The 13,875-nt window shown below is 44.9% G+C and overlaps 2 protein-coding genes across 8 annotated transcripts in view; both read right to left on the reverse strand.

Moving 5' to 3' along the window:
• LOC1269312 (calcium/calmodulin-dependent protein kinase kinase 1) overlaps window positions 1-6,787 on the reverse strand; it is an 84,655-nt gene extending 77,868 nt beyond the window's left edge. For all 5 annotated transcript variants that reach the window (XM_061641351.1, XM_061641349.1, XM_061641352.1 and 2 more), the window contains exon 1: window positions 6,223-6,787. The gene's annotated coding sequence lies outside the window, so the exon portion shown is untranslated. The remainder of the gene's footprint in view (window positions 1-6,222) is intronic.
• Window positions 6,788-9,614: 2,827 nt separating this feature from the next.
• Window positions 9,615-13,217, reverse strand: LOC1269310 (ubiquitin-conjugating enzyme E2 G1). Of its 3 annotated transcripts, none has more exons than XM_307933.5 (4): window positions 13,066-13,217; window positions 11,962-12,414; window positions 10,648-10,750; window positions 9,615-10,092 (listed from the first exon to the last, which is right to left on the reverse strand). In XM_307933.5, exons 2-4 carry the CDS (start codon window positions 12,005-12,007, stop codon window positions 9,738-9,740), a joined length of 504 nt encoding a protein of 167 aa, XP_307933.4. In that variant the 5' UTR covers window positions 12,008-12,414; window positions 13,066-13,217; the 3' UTR covers window positions 9,615-9,737. The 3 variants fall into 3 exon arrangements, with proteins under 3 accessions (XP_307933.4, XP_061508709.1, XP_061508710.1); XM_061652725.1 differs by having other exon boundaries at window positions 13,001-13,141; XM_061652726.1 differs by having other exon boundaries at window positions 12,536-13,141.
• Between the last annotated feature and the right edge of the window lie 658 nt (window positions 13,218-13,875).

The raw sequence follows: 13,875 nt of genomic DNA on the forward strand, positions 1-13,875 counted from the left end.
TCGATCATTATCCTTTGGCACCAAGCCAAAGTGCTAGCGAGCGGGGGGGGGAAAAACAAAACTAATCATTAGCTCAGGTCCGGCTCAAAGGATCCCCTTGATTCCCCTTGCCCAAACAAACAAACTTTACTTCATTAGCTCGCACTCCGACTCCTCAGCAGCCACACTCAGATTAGATCGTCGCCCCTTCGGTGCCTAATGCGATCGTACAGAGACGCCCTCATTGCGCCCAAGTCAAGCTCAACCCCATCTTTCTGCGAAGTTTATCCTGCGAAGACGACGACGTCGTGACGACGACGTGTACACCACCTTCGATGGCAACGACGCCTGTACTAAATGCTTCATTAGCTCGTTTCGGTGCGAAACGTCACATTCGCAGAAACATTTACTCCCTGTGTGTGTTGGCGGCGTGTGAATAATGGCTGAATGCCGGGCCGCATGATTTACCGCATGCACATTCTAATTATCTCCTGCTGCGGCGACCCCGAACTTTTGCGAGAGGATGGGGGTGGGGAGGGGGTTTGTCTCCCTCCTCCAGCTGGTACAGTAACAGTAATTACAGGATCCATGTGCCCATGTGCGACGTTACAACATGCCGCCAAATGCACTCCTCCAGCAACGTCGTTCTTCGTCGTCGTCGTCGTCGGCGACTAGGCTGGATAGTGATGAGTGATTAATTTCGTGGTGTCATTACAGCACGCTGGCCGAGGAACGGAGAGTGGAAGGCCAAATGCTGACATCTTCACGTTGGCACATTTTTCGTACGTGCGCATTTTTAGCTGACTATGAGAGATCAAACAGCAACAGCACGGCTTAAGAAGAGTAAGCTGCAATCAATGGCACCAGCGTTGCACCATAGCCTTGGGCTTTCGTTTATTCGGTTGATGAGAGGATGAGAGGTATTTTTTTTTGCTAATTATTCCTTCTCCATTCATCCCCCCCCCCCCCCCCCCTATCAGGAGCCTAGTGTAACGATTCCGTTCGAAAAATCATTACAAGCCTTTCCAAAAAGGTAACCTAACCTTCGTCAAGCTTATTAAAATGAACGCTAATATCTCATCTTCACAGATGCGATGCAAATGAGTTGAGAATGTTGAACAAAACAAAAAAACGATTCTAACCTAGCTTAACTAACCCACAACTTGTCCGGTGCGATGAAACCCTTTCGAAAGTAACTGATGCCTCTGCTGAAGCTTGTTAATTTCGAACCATCATCCCCTCTGCCGGTGACACGTTTGACGAGCGAAGTTGATGAAGGAATACACACCATGACATACTACGCACCCGGTTAAGTCAACATTAAGTCACAACTTTGGAGCCACGGGTGACAGCAGCGTGGGAGTACATGCGTTGGGTCGCAGAAAATAAGTTCGTTTCTGACTTTCTGACGTTTTGTGTTGGAAGTTTTGTGACCCCAGATATTCTACCCGGACCCATTCTGGGTCGATAAAATGGACCTATCGGCATCGTATGTGGTGTTGATAACGATGGAAAAATAAGCAATTGGGCCTGAATAACAAATTATACTAAGCAATATCAAATAATAATAAAAAAGTCTTTTCTGATCAAGAACAATAGGATAGGATCATGATATGCGTCTGAAGAGACAACGACGATCGTGCACTTCCAAACGATCAACAACAATACAACAATCAACTCAAGTCATCCAAAACGTGTCCTGATCAGGTCGAATGTGACGCACATAATAATCGTCAAACTCAATGTAATGCTCTGAGGTAGGCATGTATAATAATGGGGAATTGGATTAATTAAAAAACAATTAGCCCGTGATCGATTTTGGCCCATGATTTGGACTTTAAACAAAAATAGCGCAAAAACAAACATCCTTCTCTCTCGCACCCCAAATACAATCCCAGACCGTTTGAAGCGAAACAAATCGAACACACCCTGATAAAGCACTGTGTATGTGTGTGTGTGATGGGGGACTAAGCGTTTTAGGAAGCCCATCAAAGTCAATCATTTTATCCGCTTAGTGCTTCAACATCCCGGCGCTCTGCAACAGGCTAAATTTGCCACCGTTCGTGTGTTGTGGTGTGTTGGGAGAAGTCTTCTCTTTTTTTTTTTTTTGGTGGAGTATTCGCAAGAAATCCTAACGTTATCGATCATGCTACGGCAGGTACGGCGTGTTTTTGTTCGCGCTAATGTAAGATTTATTGACGTCAAAAATAGATCCCCTCAGCAACATGGGCCGGAACAAAACAGCAGCAGCAGAAGGCGCTACAGCAAAAAACCAAAAAAGGGTCGGATTGTTAGCAGGCTTTTTGTCTATCCCACACACCCTGCAACCCTGCTAAAACGACCGAAAATGATTGTAATTTGTGCCATTGTAGCACTACACACTTCATTCTTTCCAAGTTTACAAGTTGATCACAATCAAAAAGCATGATGAAGCAAAACCGTACACACAGACACATACTGGCTGCGCTGCTTGATGAAGCTCTTTTATGAATGGTTTTAAATGTGAAGTAGCGTTCTGTTCTTTGTTGCGTTGTCCCTTGTGGTGAACTTGGGAGCTGTTTTTTGTTAATGTTTAACAGGATCATCTCTACGCCGCCCTGAGAAAGGTCGCACAGCGGGGGCACGAATAATTGCGCACAGTTAATAGCGCGATCCATGGCGCCAGTAAGCTGATCATGTAAACGCAACTTCCGCCATTGATACAGAGAGTTTTTTTTTTCTTCTAATCTTCTTACATTATGGATACGTTTTACAATTTTTGTTTCTTTCCATTACAGCGGGAGTATAAAAGTCAGCATGAAGCATGAAGAGTCAAGCTTCATGTTTACACTGTTCGTTTACGCTGTTGCGCGAAAACTGAGTTGTTTTTTCATCGGTACCCTGAATATCTCAATAACCTGTACAGAGATTAATCGGGACTTTTTTCATCATATTATCATTACATTATTCCCTACTCTTCCTCAAGATATTTGTGAAAAAGAAAATGTTTCTCTTGTTTTTTGCATTACAAATGCTGACTAATTTTAATAAAAAACTCTTAATTTTTAATGCAACTGCTTTGTTGTTAAAAAAAGCTTCTTCGCAAAGATGCTTTATAGTCCCATGTTTAATAGTAATTTTACAGTTTTGAATGAACTTTGTTGATTTTTTAATAACAAGGCAAAATTCCGTAATATTTAATTATTAATCCTAAAGATTTCGAACGTTTTCTACCCTATAATGGGATTTTGAAGCATAAAACAAAGCATTTGTGCCATTACAATTCCGACCAGCACGGTAACCCAGTTCAGCCAAATGGTTCAAGACCTCAAGAGTAGTGGCCCAATCGGGCATTATGCGTTACCCCCTTTGTCAGCTGGCCCGTGTGTGTGTCAGTGTTACGTGAGTTTTCGGCCTCCCTTAGCCGGCGGATTGCAGCGACTCAATGCTCTATTCATAACCATATATGTATGTATGTATGTATGTATGTATGTATATGCCCAGTGTATGATAGTCTTGGCGCGGCGCGGCAATACGTGGTTCTTCTATGCATAAATCTACCTCCGTGCATACTACGCGCCAGCCCCGACAACACGATTGCCGACGAGACGCCCGTGTCTTGGGCGAAGTTGACAAAGTTTAATTTTGCGCTTGAAGAAAACATTGCAGAAGGGATAGAAAAGCACGCCTTCCTGAGACACTTCTTTTAAATTACATTATCGTAAGAAGGTGTGTGTTGGTGTGAGTCTCTTCAAAACCAGCGGGAATCAGTTGCCAGATGTACAACAGGCCCACTCTCCTCCAGCGGTTTGTCTCTCTCTCTCTCTCTCTCTCTCCTCGTCCTTTACCCTCTCCTCCGATCGCCTATAGACGAAGATGTATCATCATCGTATGCAAATCGTTACGCTGAAGTTTCAGGAAAGGCCGCCAGGCCCCCCCCCCCCTGCGAACGGCGAACGCTTGAAGTTTGAAGCAGATCTGGAGATTGGATTTTCTGCTCAACCTACTTCCTGCCCATAGAATGGCGTAGTTCATTCTACGCAAGCCAATCGCTTTAAATTAATGCACTTAAAAAAGTGCAACCATGCAACACCAAGGTAGAAGAAGAGGAAAAAAACAACGTGCCCTAAAAACTGTCACGAAACGTTTCTTCCTCCCAAAAATAAAAAAAAGAAAAAAAAACAGTACATTGGTAAGAATTCAGCCACCAGAAAATCGGTGCAGCGCATGATGGTGCAGCTGAAGCAGCCCCCCCCCCCCCCCACTTCCGCTTGCAGTGTTCGTTCCACTTAAAACACCCAGCACGGGTAAAAATGCAAAAATCTGGGTCATGCACCGATCGATTATCGTCGATGGTAGTAGAAGAGCGAAGTTAGAGACGACACGGCTGCTGTGCCATTCACGGTGGAAGCCAAAAGTCGATCGCTTTGCCACCTTCACCACCAATCCCAGGTCGGAACCAGCCGGAAGATTGTGCTCATGCTAAAACGACCGGCAAGAGGGCACGCACACACAAACACACACCGGGTGAATCCTTTCACTCGAAGGGAAGCGAGCGGGAAGAGTGGCCAAACACGTGTGTGTGAGTGTGTATGTGCATTTGTCAATGTTATCCACTCTTTCTGTTACCGCCAAATGAAAGAAGAATGAAACAAACCCTCCCGCCCCAAAGCAAAAGAATCAAAGCAAGCATGGAGATGACGATGGCAATGATGCTGCTGGGATGAACGTGAAGCAGCAGCAGCCAGTACAGAGGTTCCTCGCCAGCATGATGTGCTTTTCTGACATCACTACGTTGTACGGGGGGCTGTGTGTTCGTGCCGAAAAGACGGAGCTGAATGGAGCAACACGACTAAAATGAGCATTCTATCGGCACACTTAAACGAGAACGATTAAATTAGGTCACACTTTCGGTTCTCTTGGTTTTCTTGCACCTACGATTCTTTGGGCTTTTTTCTCTTCTTTTTTTTCATGTCATGCTGTTGGCGGCTCGCTGTGGGAGGCGGTACGTAGGCGATTCTTGGGTGACGGAATTATGCACACATACACACACAATTTAATTAAGTTTCATGCCACCAATTTCCGAAAATTTCAATCATACAATAAAGTAAAAAAAAACACGATAATTGAAAATCATTTAAGGAATATGTCGCCGTTAATTAGTTTGGTGGTAGCTTTGAGCCCAAGCGATGGTGCGTTATTTTTAAACATCATCATTTATGGCAAGCAAAAAAGAGGGAAAACAATGTAAAATGTTGCGGTATGACCACGCTGCGGAACAAGGTAATAAAACAGCGGCCGGAATTCGTTCCACACCAATTTTGCAGCAATGTTCGAAGAAACTGTGCGATCGACGGAGGAGTGGGGGTAAAAAATCCGGAAATTCCCAGTATTCTTCATCCGCTTCCCACGTGTAAGATGGCAGCAAAAAAAAGAAGAAAAAAACTCCGACGAAGTAAACGACATCAAGCACAGAACCAAACCACACCACAAAAGCATGCCCCCAACTCAACCGAAAGAAGTAAAGCTCAAGCACACACAAACACAAACACCCACACAAAAACATGTTCACAACCACTTCGACCGGCATCGAAGGCCAACATCTTGGAGGTCATCCCGCGAGCGCACCGGCACGGCGTGGCACGAATCATATGGTTTTGTTGTTGCCGCTGCTGCCGCTGCTGCTGCTGCTGCTTCTACTTCTGTCGCTTCACAGGCACGTTGTAATGCGTCTGTTTTGTGTTGTTGCCTGTTTGCACAACTGGGCTACGTTTGCCGGTTTGCCACCATTGCGCGGCCCTGTCCTCATCCATTTTCGCACATTTCACGGTGGGTTTCGCGGCCACCGTTAGCGTTTGGCAGCACAGCCTCCTTCTCTTAAGCTCATCTCCGTGGTGTTTAGTAGAGATCGTATATGTGTGTGGTTGGTTGTGTGTGTGTGCATGCCACTCCACCCCTTTTCCAGTATCACCCTGAGAGCGACTTTCAAAAGTTGCTGCTGTTTTGTGTTTTTTTACGGTTTTTAGCTACTGCTGCACCCAATTTAACCCTCTTCTGCACGAAAACAATACCCACAACATACGAAAGCGCGAACGAGCGCATACACCGAGCCAAAACAACAACAACACCACCACCACCACCACACAGGCAAAGAGGCTAAACCACCTGAAGACGAACCCCCTCGCAACAAGATCGCAGCAACTACTGGAAGGAACGTTTTCGTTTCACCTCCGTCTTTTTTTTTTTGCTTTATTCTATACCAACCTTGCCGCCACACGCCCAGCACACCTTTTGGGGTGGCTGCTGATGCTGATGCTGCCGCTACTGCTGCTGCTGCACTCCCTCCCCTTCCGAGCGACGGGGCTGTTCTTTCGCGGTGACTCGCAAACCACGCGGTTTCAGACACACAGCCCCACAGAAAAGCCACAAACGGCCAACGTTTTTGCTGTTCGGCAAAGGGCGCAGAACGGGGAGTGTTTGGCGCCGCGTTCTGTACCAGCAGTCAGCCAGCCGGTTTGCTTTTCTGTTTTGTGCGTCTTTCGCCCGTTTTTCCGCACACAACAAAAAACAGCAAGAACGAAACAAAACCGAAAACCCGTTCGCACTCGCGAATATTATACACGCTGGGACGCACGCACGCACGCACGCCTAAACACGGGTGAGCGCCCCGGTTGGTACGCGGTTTCGAACGTGTGGTGTTGTTTGCCGCGAAGCCAAAGCTTGTTTGTTTCGGGCGGCAGCGAGCAGCCTTCCCTGGACACGACGTCGCGGCACACTAGAACGCGCGAACTACACACGATCGGGCGTGCGCACGCGTGCTTTCCATCGCAGCACACGCAGCAACAGTAGCGCGCCAAAAGCCGAAGGAAAGAGATGGCAACGTGTTGCTTTGCTCCCGCATTACTGCTTGGCTGCTACTACGCAGCGCGCTGCTTCCACAAACGGCTCGACCGGAGCCGGTGCAAGAGGGAAACAAAAGTTGTTCGGCTGTTGTTTGGCTTTCTCGCTCGTTGCTGGTTTTTGCGGGGGTATATGCTTTCTCTTTCTCGCGCGTGCAAGCCGGTGCATTTATGGTAGTGCTCGATCGGTCACTTTAAACTGTTTCGGGGAGCTTTGCAACACTGAAAGCACAGCGAGAATGAGGAGCTTTCAGTGGGGAGCGAGGGTTGAATTTCAAATTTAATTTTAGTGAATTTCAAACGACTTCTTTAGTGAAATGTAACTTTTCTTATCATTTTCTAACTGCAGGTATGTATTCGAAACTTTGTTCTCTAAAGATCATTAAGCTGATGATGCTGTAACCCCATTTTAATGATCGTATATCCCTTAGATGCTATCCGGAACAGTAATATTCACATCTGCACTGTTCGGAATGTGTTTTATGTGGCTTTTAGGTAACTTTTCAAACTCCATATACAATTGCATTAAAAAGAACTCGGTTAGATCCATATACCCACCTAACGACACTGAGAGAACAGATACTGGGTAAAAATATAGACAATGCTCCAAACTCACAACAACGGCTCTCTACTGTATGTAGATCATCTTTATTTGTATTTTTTTAAATTGTTTTACAATTGTCTCACTTATGGTATCGGCCAATGCATGTGTCTCCTAAATGTTAACGCGTGAGCCCGTATTCGCTCACAGTAGTTGTCCGTCGCTTCACAGAGATACACGCATACATAGGTGTTGGGTATTTGGGACAGGGAAAATTATAGATTTTTTTTTCCTTTGTAAAACTGTATTTGAACTAACTGGAAACGCAAAAGGAACATACTGATCATACACAAAAACTGAACACAAAATGAATGAAAATGCAGTACATCTTTAGCACTCACGTCTGAATCAGTCTGAGGGCTCGATCGTTCTTTTATGCTGTAGCCATTGGGTTTATTATTGTTATGCTGTTTTATGGTTTTTTTGCTAGTTTTTCTATTACTTCACTACTCTTACACAGGTTTAGATGCACGATCTTTGCCCAACACTCATCACTTCGGTATCAATAATCTCACCCACCCACTGCATAACTCGTTTGCCGATACCTTTTTGTTTCCTTTCCTATTCCTACCTAAGCTGCCTTTATTTTTTTTCTTTTCTAAACTTCAATCATCGTTGCTATCCTGCCGTTTGAGTCATCTGGAATCATCTGGCCGGCTTAGTATTGCATTATTCGCACGTGTGCCTGAAACACAATACTTCTTATTTCCTCAGTATGATTAAATGTAGCTGTTGATTCGTATTGCGTTGCATAGTTATTTTAAATCAGTACGGGATAATGGTCTACCACATCCAGAAATAAGGTAATCCGCCATCTCCTAGGTCGCATGTATCATAGTAACTGCCACGTGTTTACAATCCTAATCATGTTCAGGATTCATCATGGTGTTTAGCCTACCCTGAAGGACCCTGCTGGCTGCTGCTGTTAGTCTACATTCCCACACTGACCACCTCTCCGACCAGAGCAGAGTGCACGTTGCACGTTGACCGCCGGGGCTCCGTTAGGTAGAATCGAGCAATCGAATCAAAAAGGTTGGGTGATCTTGTGAAACAGGGCTATTTACAACGTAGAAATGTGACGGGAGCTCATTCAAACAAAACTGATGTACATTGCTTGTATTGAACGTGTTGAAGCACTTTCGAACTGTTTCATTTTAAGAAACGAGAAAACACGTCGATTTTTGAGCCGTGATTACACACACAGTAAGCACAATAAAGCGGATAGATTCGTTGATTATGCAGGGCTTTCCTTATTTGTCGGCCTTTCCGGTTCGCTCTTCGTGGAAATTACACACAATCCACAAGATGATTTAGGGTTGTTTTGCTTTTCATCGCATTATCATCATCTCTACTTCTCTTTCCCTTTTCTTCCTTTCCGGTTCCTCGCGTAATTGTAATAAGTTGTTTGTAGTAGTTTTAAGTTCCTGAGTATCAAATGTTCGTCGTCCTCAAAGCCCAACCCGCCGTAAAGTATCCAGACCACTGTTCAGTTTGTGTTGTTTTGATGCAAAAAGGCGCTATAATTTTTTAAAGATACAATAATAACGCTCAGTTCGTTAGGGGATTGCGTCTGATGGTAGCTTTAAATCCCGTGTCAGTCACATTTGCGAAATGCTCACGACGCAAGCATATACGTAGATAGGCGAAATAAAGCATAAAAGTAACACACGGAGCCGTGATCGGCGATTCATGCGCAACGCTTGGTTTATAATTCGCATCTGGGCTTAAGATTGTGATCAGCTGCAAAATGTGAAGCATGCTCTCCTCGCTCAATCACAGTCCATACAACTTCACATTTTGTTAGCAGCGTTTCTGGAGACGCAAGGAGGGCCATACAAAAAGGGGCTGTTTAAACTTTACTGGTACAGATCACCTTCATCCATCACACTACGGAGTTTCTTTCCGTTTACTCACACAACCAGCGCACGACAGGCACGACGACCACGCCAAACACAAAAGCGTTCGAATTTTCCTGATAGTATACTTTCTTTTGTGGAAAAAAAGTTTGAATGTTGATCCATGCGTGTGCGTGTGTGTGTGCAGTTGCAGTAGCGAACCGTCCATAGTACGAGAAGGTAAGTATAGCGACACTGGCAGCAGTTAGAGATACCGGTAGGTGATAGTGGGATAGAAGAATAATGGTGACACACTAGTAGTAGACGTGATAGCGATACTTGATCCTTCAATGCCTTTCTTTCGTTCATTTTAGGTAAGTGTAATCCGTACATTAATTAATTAATAAATATAAGACAATTTAAAAAAAAGTATTATAAATGCTACTAACAATCTTCCTGACTCTTCCGAACACACCGGGCTACCTTTCGCTTAAATTCCGGATACGCCTCTCGCCACTCCTTCGCCGCGTCTACGTTCGCCGGCGACTCGTCGTTCGGATCGGCCAGCATCGAAATGACCGATATTAGAATCGTCTCGACCGTGTGCACCGGAAGCCAGCGCTCCGATGCCTTCTCGTAGCCCCACTTGTCATCGCCCGGCTCGTGCAGGATGCTGATGCAAACGTCACCATTGCGGTCGATGTTCGGGTGCCAGATCTCTGTGACGAACTTCATGCGCGGCGGTCTCAACGGGTACTCCTTCGGGAAGTGGAGGTGTGCCTTGAAGAATCCGCCCTCGCTAAAAAGTAAATGCGGTAAGTTTACGTTAGATGTTTGCTGCTTAAATCGTCTGAAACGTGCAACGGTAAGAAACGAAGAATTCTGAATGATACAACGGGTTAGGCAGACACATTGTTAGACATTCATGCAGGCAGGATCTGATTGAATTGAGTTCTGCTCACACTCAGACCATGAACTAAGATGGTGATTCTATGTCTGTCTCATCCACAAGCACGAAGATTAAAAAAACAGTTTTATAGACTTGATTGATTGTAATCATTCGCTCTCAATGCCCCACAGCATTCGAAACGTCTAGCAGGACGGTTTGAGCAAAGATGCAGGTTAATGTCCCTCATTGTTAGCACACCTGCATTCGGCGTCTCCATGCCAAGTGCTTTCTGATGAGGTTAGTTTACAAATGTTACAGGTAGCCGGGTGATCAATGAGCTAAGCCAAACACAATTTCACACATTTGCATGGGCAGCACTCTCTTCTAGATTAGTTCAATCGAAATAGCTTCTTTTGTTTTTTGCAAGCAATACGAAAAGTACGTTTTAATTCATGGATTACTTACTATAGAGTATCTGGAGGTCCAATGATGAGTACTTCCCATCTGAAGATGTCATTGTCGTCGATCAGACCGGCTGAAAATCCTTCCACAGGATTTTTGCTCAGCTCTACAAAGATAGAACAATCGTAAAAATGATAAGAAAACAATTAGAATCGTAATACTTTTGATTGTAGCGCTTCCACTTCCGCACTGATTGTAATGTTTCACAATATTTCGTCATAATTTTTTAACCCGGAATTTTGGAATCTTAATTCCATTCAATTAGTTCAATTCATATTCAACTTTACATTTCGTACCTTAGAGCACGCCAAGAGAAGCAAATGAAAAGAAAATCCATTGCCACATTTCAGTTCGCATCAACTCAATTAACTTCCAACCTCCTCCATCCCATTCAGGGGTTTTAGTGCGACTTATCTTTTCATTCATTTTGTTCGTCCATTTCACTTTCACAAAGGTTACACAGAGTGTAGCAACAACAACAACAAAAAAGGGACATTCCTTTGCCCCTCTGACCCCCTGGTTGCGGGGAGGTCGCGAAAACAAAGAGACATCAACCAAAATATGCATACGGTACGGAGAAGAGCAACTGCTGATGGTCCGTTCGCTCAAGAGATGAACCAGAAACATGAACGAACACATTACAATGTTTTAATCAATTAGAAGATTTTACATTACAGACGCAGCCGTCGTGCATGCGAAAGGAAACGAAGGTGCTTTTGCCACCGAGAACATGCCGACAGAACGGTACTTTCCCCTCTGACAAAGTTCAACGACGTACGGCAGCAGCAGCAGCCATACGCACGCGTCTCTTCGCGTCCTCCCCCCTGACACCCTCGCAGTCTCACTAACCCCTCGCTCTGCGGCACAATTGCTCTCGCTCGCATGGGCGTCTAACACCTGGTGTGTGGCGTGTGACGGCTAGGGAAGTGAAGGCAGGCAAAAGGGTGACAACAGCAAGAAGCCCCACTGCTGCTCGTCCCGGAACATCTGCACCCGTACCCGGCAGCAAATAAAATAAATATAACATGATAATATGTGCTTATCGATTTCGCAGTGCAAAAAGACTATCGTCCGGTGCGCGTGTACCCTCTCCTTCCTCCCCGGCCCATGTATGGTTCACCAATAATCATTACACCGGCACATCCACACAAACCAGCCATTTAAACACACGCACACACACAGAGAGAGACAGACACAAAAAGCAAGGACGTCGGCAAGGACCTTCCTCCGTCTGGGACACCCTCGGCGCTTTTCGCATTGCCCAGTGACCCCCCCCCCCCCTCCCCTCCCCCCTCCCCCTCTGACCTTTCTACTTACCCGCCAGTTGTTTCTTAAGCAGCAGGGACGACTGAGGTTCTGACATTGGACGTCCGGGATGTTGGGGTTGAAGAACTTCCCCACTCAGTCAGCCGATCGGTCGGGTTGGACGAGATGCGACGTGCACGCTGTATGCCGCGGACAGATCTTAGGCCCTACCGTCGACGTAGAAGTAGTAGCAGCTATTTCAGATATTGGGGTTTTTTGTTGCCAATTTTCGATTGCTGTCGAGAGGAAGCCGCGTACTTCGTTGCCTCTTTGTCTTGCTTCGCTATTTCTCCCTCTTTTGCCTACAGCTGGTGGCTTGAATTTTTTCTCACCACTTTGCTCCGTGCTTCCAACAGCTCACACACACACAAACACACTAACACACACGTACACACACGCACACCAGGTTCCTCTTCCTTTGTGTTCGTTCCGCACGTTTTACGATTCGTGCGATGTTCCAGACTCCTGTTGAAATTAGATGTAAATTAATGTTTCGTTTTCAATATCCTGCAAAAATATGCCTCTTCCCGATATTGTACACGGTGCGCCTGTATCGTGCGGATGTGTGAAAATGCTCCAAAATTACCGGTTCATTTTCTTCGTCCTCTCTATCTCTAGCTGTCCCTTTCGTGCTTGCTTACACGTTCTCACTCGCCCTGTCTCTATCACGCTCTATCTTTCTCTGGTCCTCTCTATCTGCTCCGCTTTCTGCTGCTGCTGCTGCTGCTATTTGCGAGTTAGCAAAAATCTATTTCATTTCCAATTTTGACAGGCTTATAATTAATTATCGCCTCGTGCACATGCAGTGCCGAGCTCGCGAAAACCAGACGGAGCAAATCATTAAGCTTTAATTCAGTTTCTAGATGCTTCTCTGCAACGAAACTGCTCTTGCTTGTGCACAAAATGTAGCAACAATCGACAAGCCGCTATAGCCCGATTTCAAGCAAGGGTAAGAGAGCGTTTCGGACCAGCACCATCCGGAAGCCAAATTATGTCAAATTAATCAATGAATGGCCCGACGATGGAACCGCAGACGGTGAAAGAAACGCACCAACTATCGGACGCACGTGCACGAACCACCGGGATGCAAGTAGAAAATAGAGGAAAATCACGTACTTTTCGCTTAACTCCAACTCCAATTCGCTGTTCTGTATGATGAGTACGCAGTCCTGTATCTGGCAAACACAAAACGGAAGTGAAGCAATTCTGACAGCAGTGCTGCGAAAGCGATTCCCACACTGCTGCTCACAGCCGTCCGCACACTGGGCAGTGAGCGAGCGAATTTGACCAAAATGATGAGAAGTTAAATTTTCTGTTTTGTTTTGTATGATTTATTGCAAAGAACAGATAGATTAATACAACTGTAGTACGAATCAAATTTCATTATCAATACGACGTTTAAATTATGTGCAATGAATGAATGAAGAGATAAGCAATTATGCATGTTTGTCGAATTTGAAAACAATATTTTTATCTTCTATTTTGACCACTTCAAGGCACATTCAAGATAACCGGAAGAGCATGACCGGGTTGCCAGCTATTGTAAAACATTTTGAATTTACCGGCACATATCACTTTTCAGCATAGAATCGGAAACTTTTCTTCTGATTTATCGATTTTATGAAAAATGTTGCAATCCAAATATTTTTTTAACATGTTTTTCGTTATTCAGTAGTACAGTTTGTACAGCCAAAGAACAAAACTGACCCCTAATAATTTGTTAATTATAATGCGCAGTACGGAAACGAAATGTTCAATTCATACCGAGATGATGGGATATCAATTTTGTTCCTATTAGTTTTTCTGACTTTTCCACTAATTTCAACACCCGCTAGTTTTGTGTTCTCATGTCAAATTCACCATTTGTACTTTATTCAGTTAAATATTCAAAATTCTACAAATTGCAAAAAAAATCGTAGAAAAATG

The sequence above is a fragment of the Anopheles gambiae genome, chromosome 2 (assembly GCF_943734735.2).
Source record: "Anopheles gambiae chromosome 2, idAnoGambNW_F1_1, whole genome shotgun sequence".
Classification (NCBI taxonomy): Eukaryota; Metazoa; Arthropoda; class Insecta; order Diptera; family Culicidae; genus Anopheles; species Anopheles gambiae.

Bases quoted from the DNA above. Each gene is read 5' to 3' on its own strand.
- LOC1269310 (XM_307933.5), bottom strand. From the start codon at position 12,007: ATGTCAGAACCTCAGTCGTCCCTGCTGCTTAAGAAACAACTGGCGG. The intron at 10,751-11,961 runs GTAAGTAGAAAG...CTATCTTTGTAG, and splicing joins GCTTAAGAAACAACTGGCGG to AGCTGAGCAAAAATCCTGTG. The intron at 10,093-10,647 runs GTAAGTAATCCA...TTTACTTTTTAG, and splicing joins GGACCTCCAGATACTCTATA to CGAGGGCGGATTCTTCAAGG.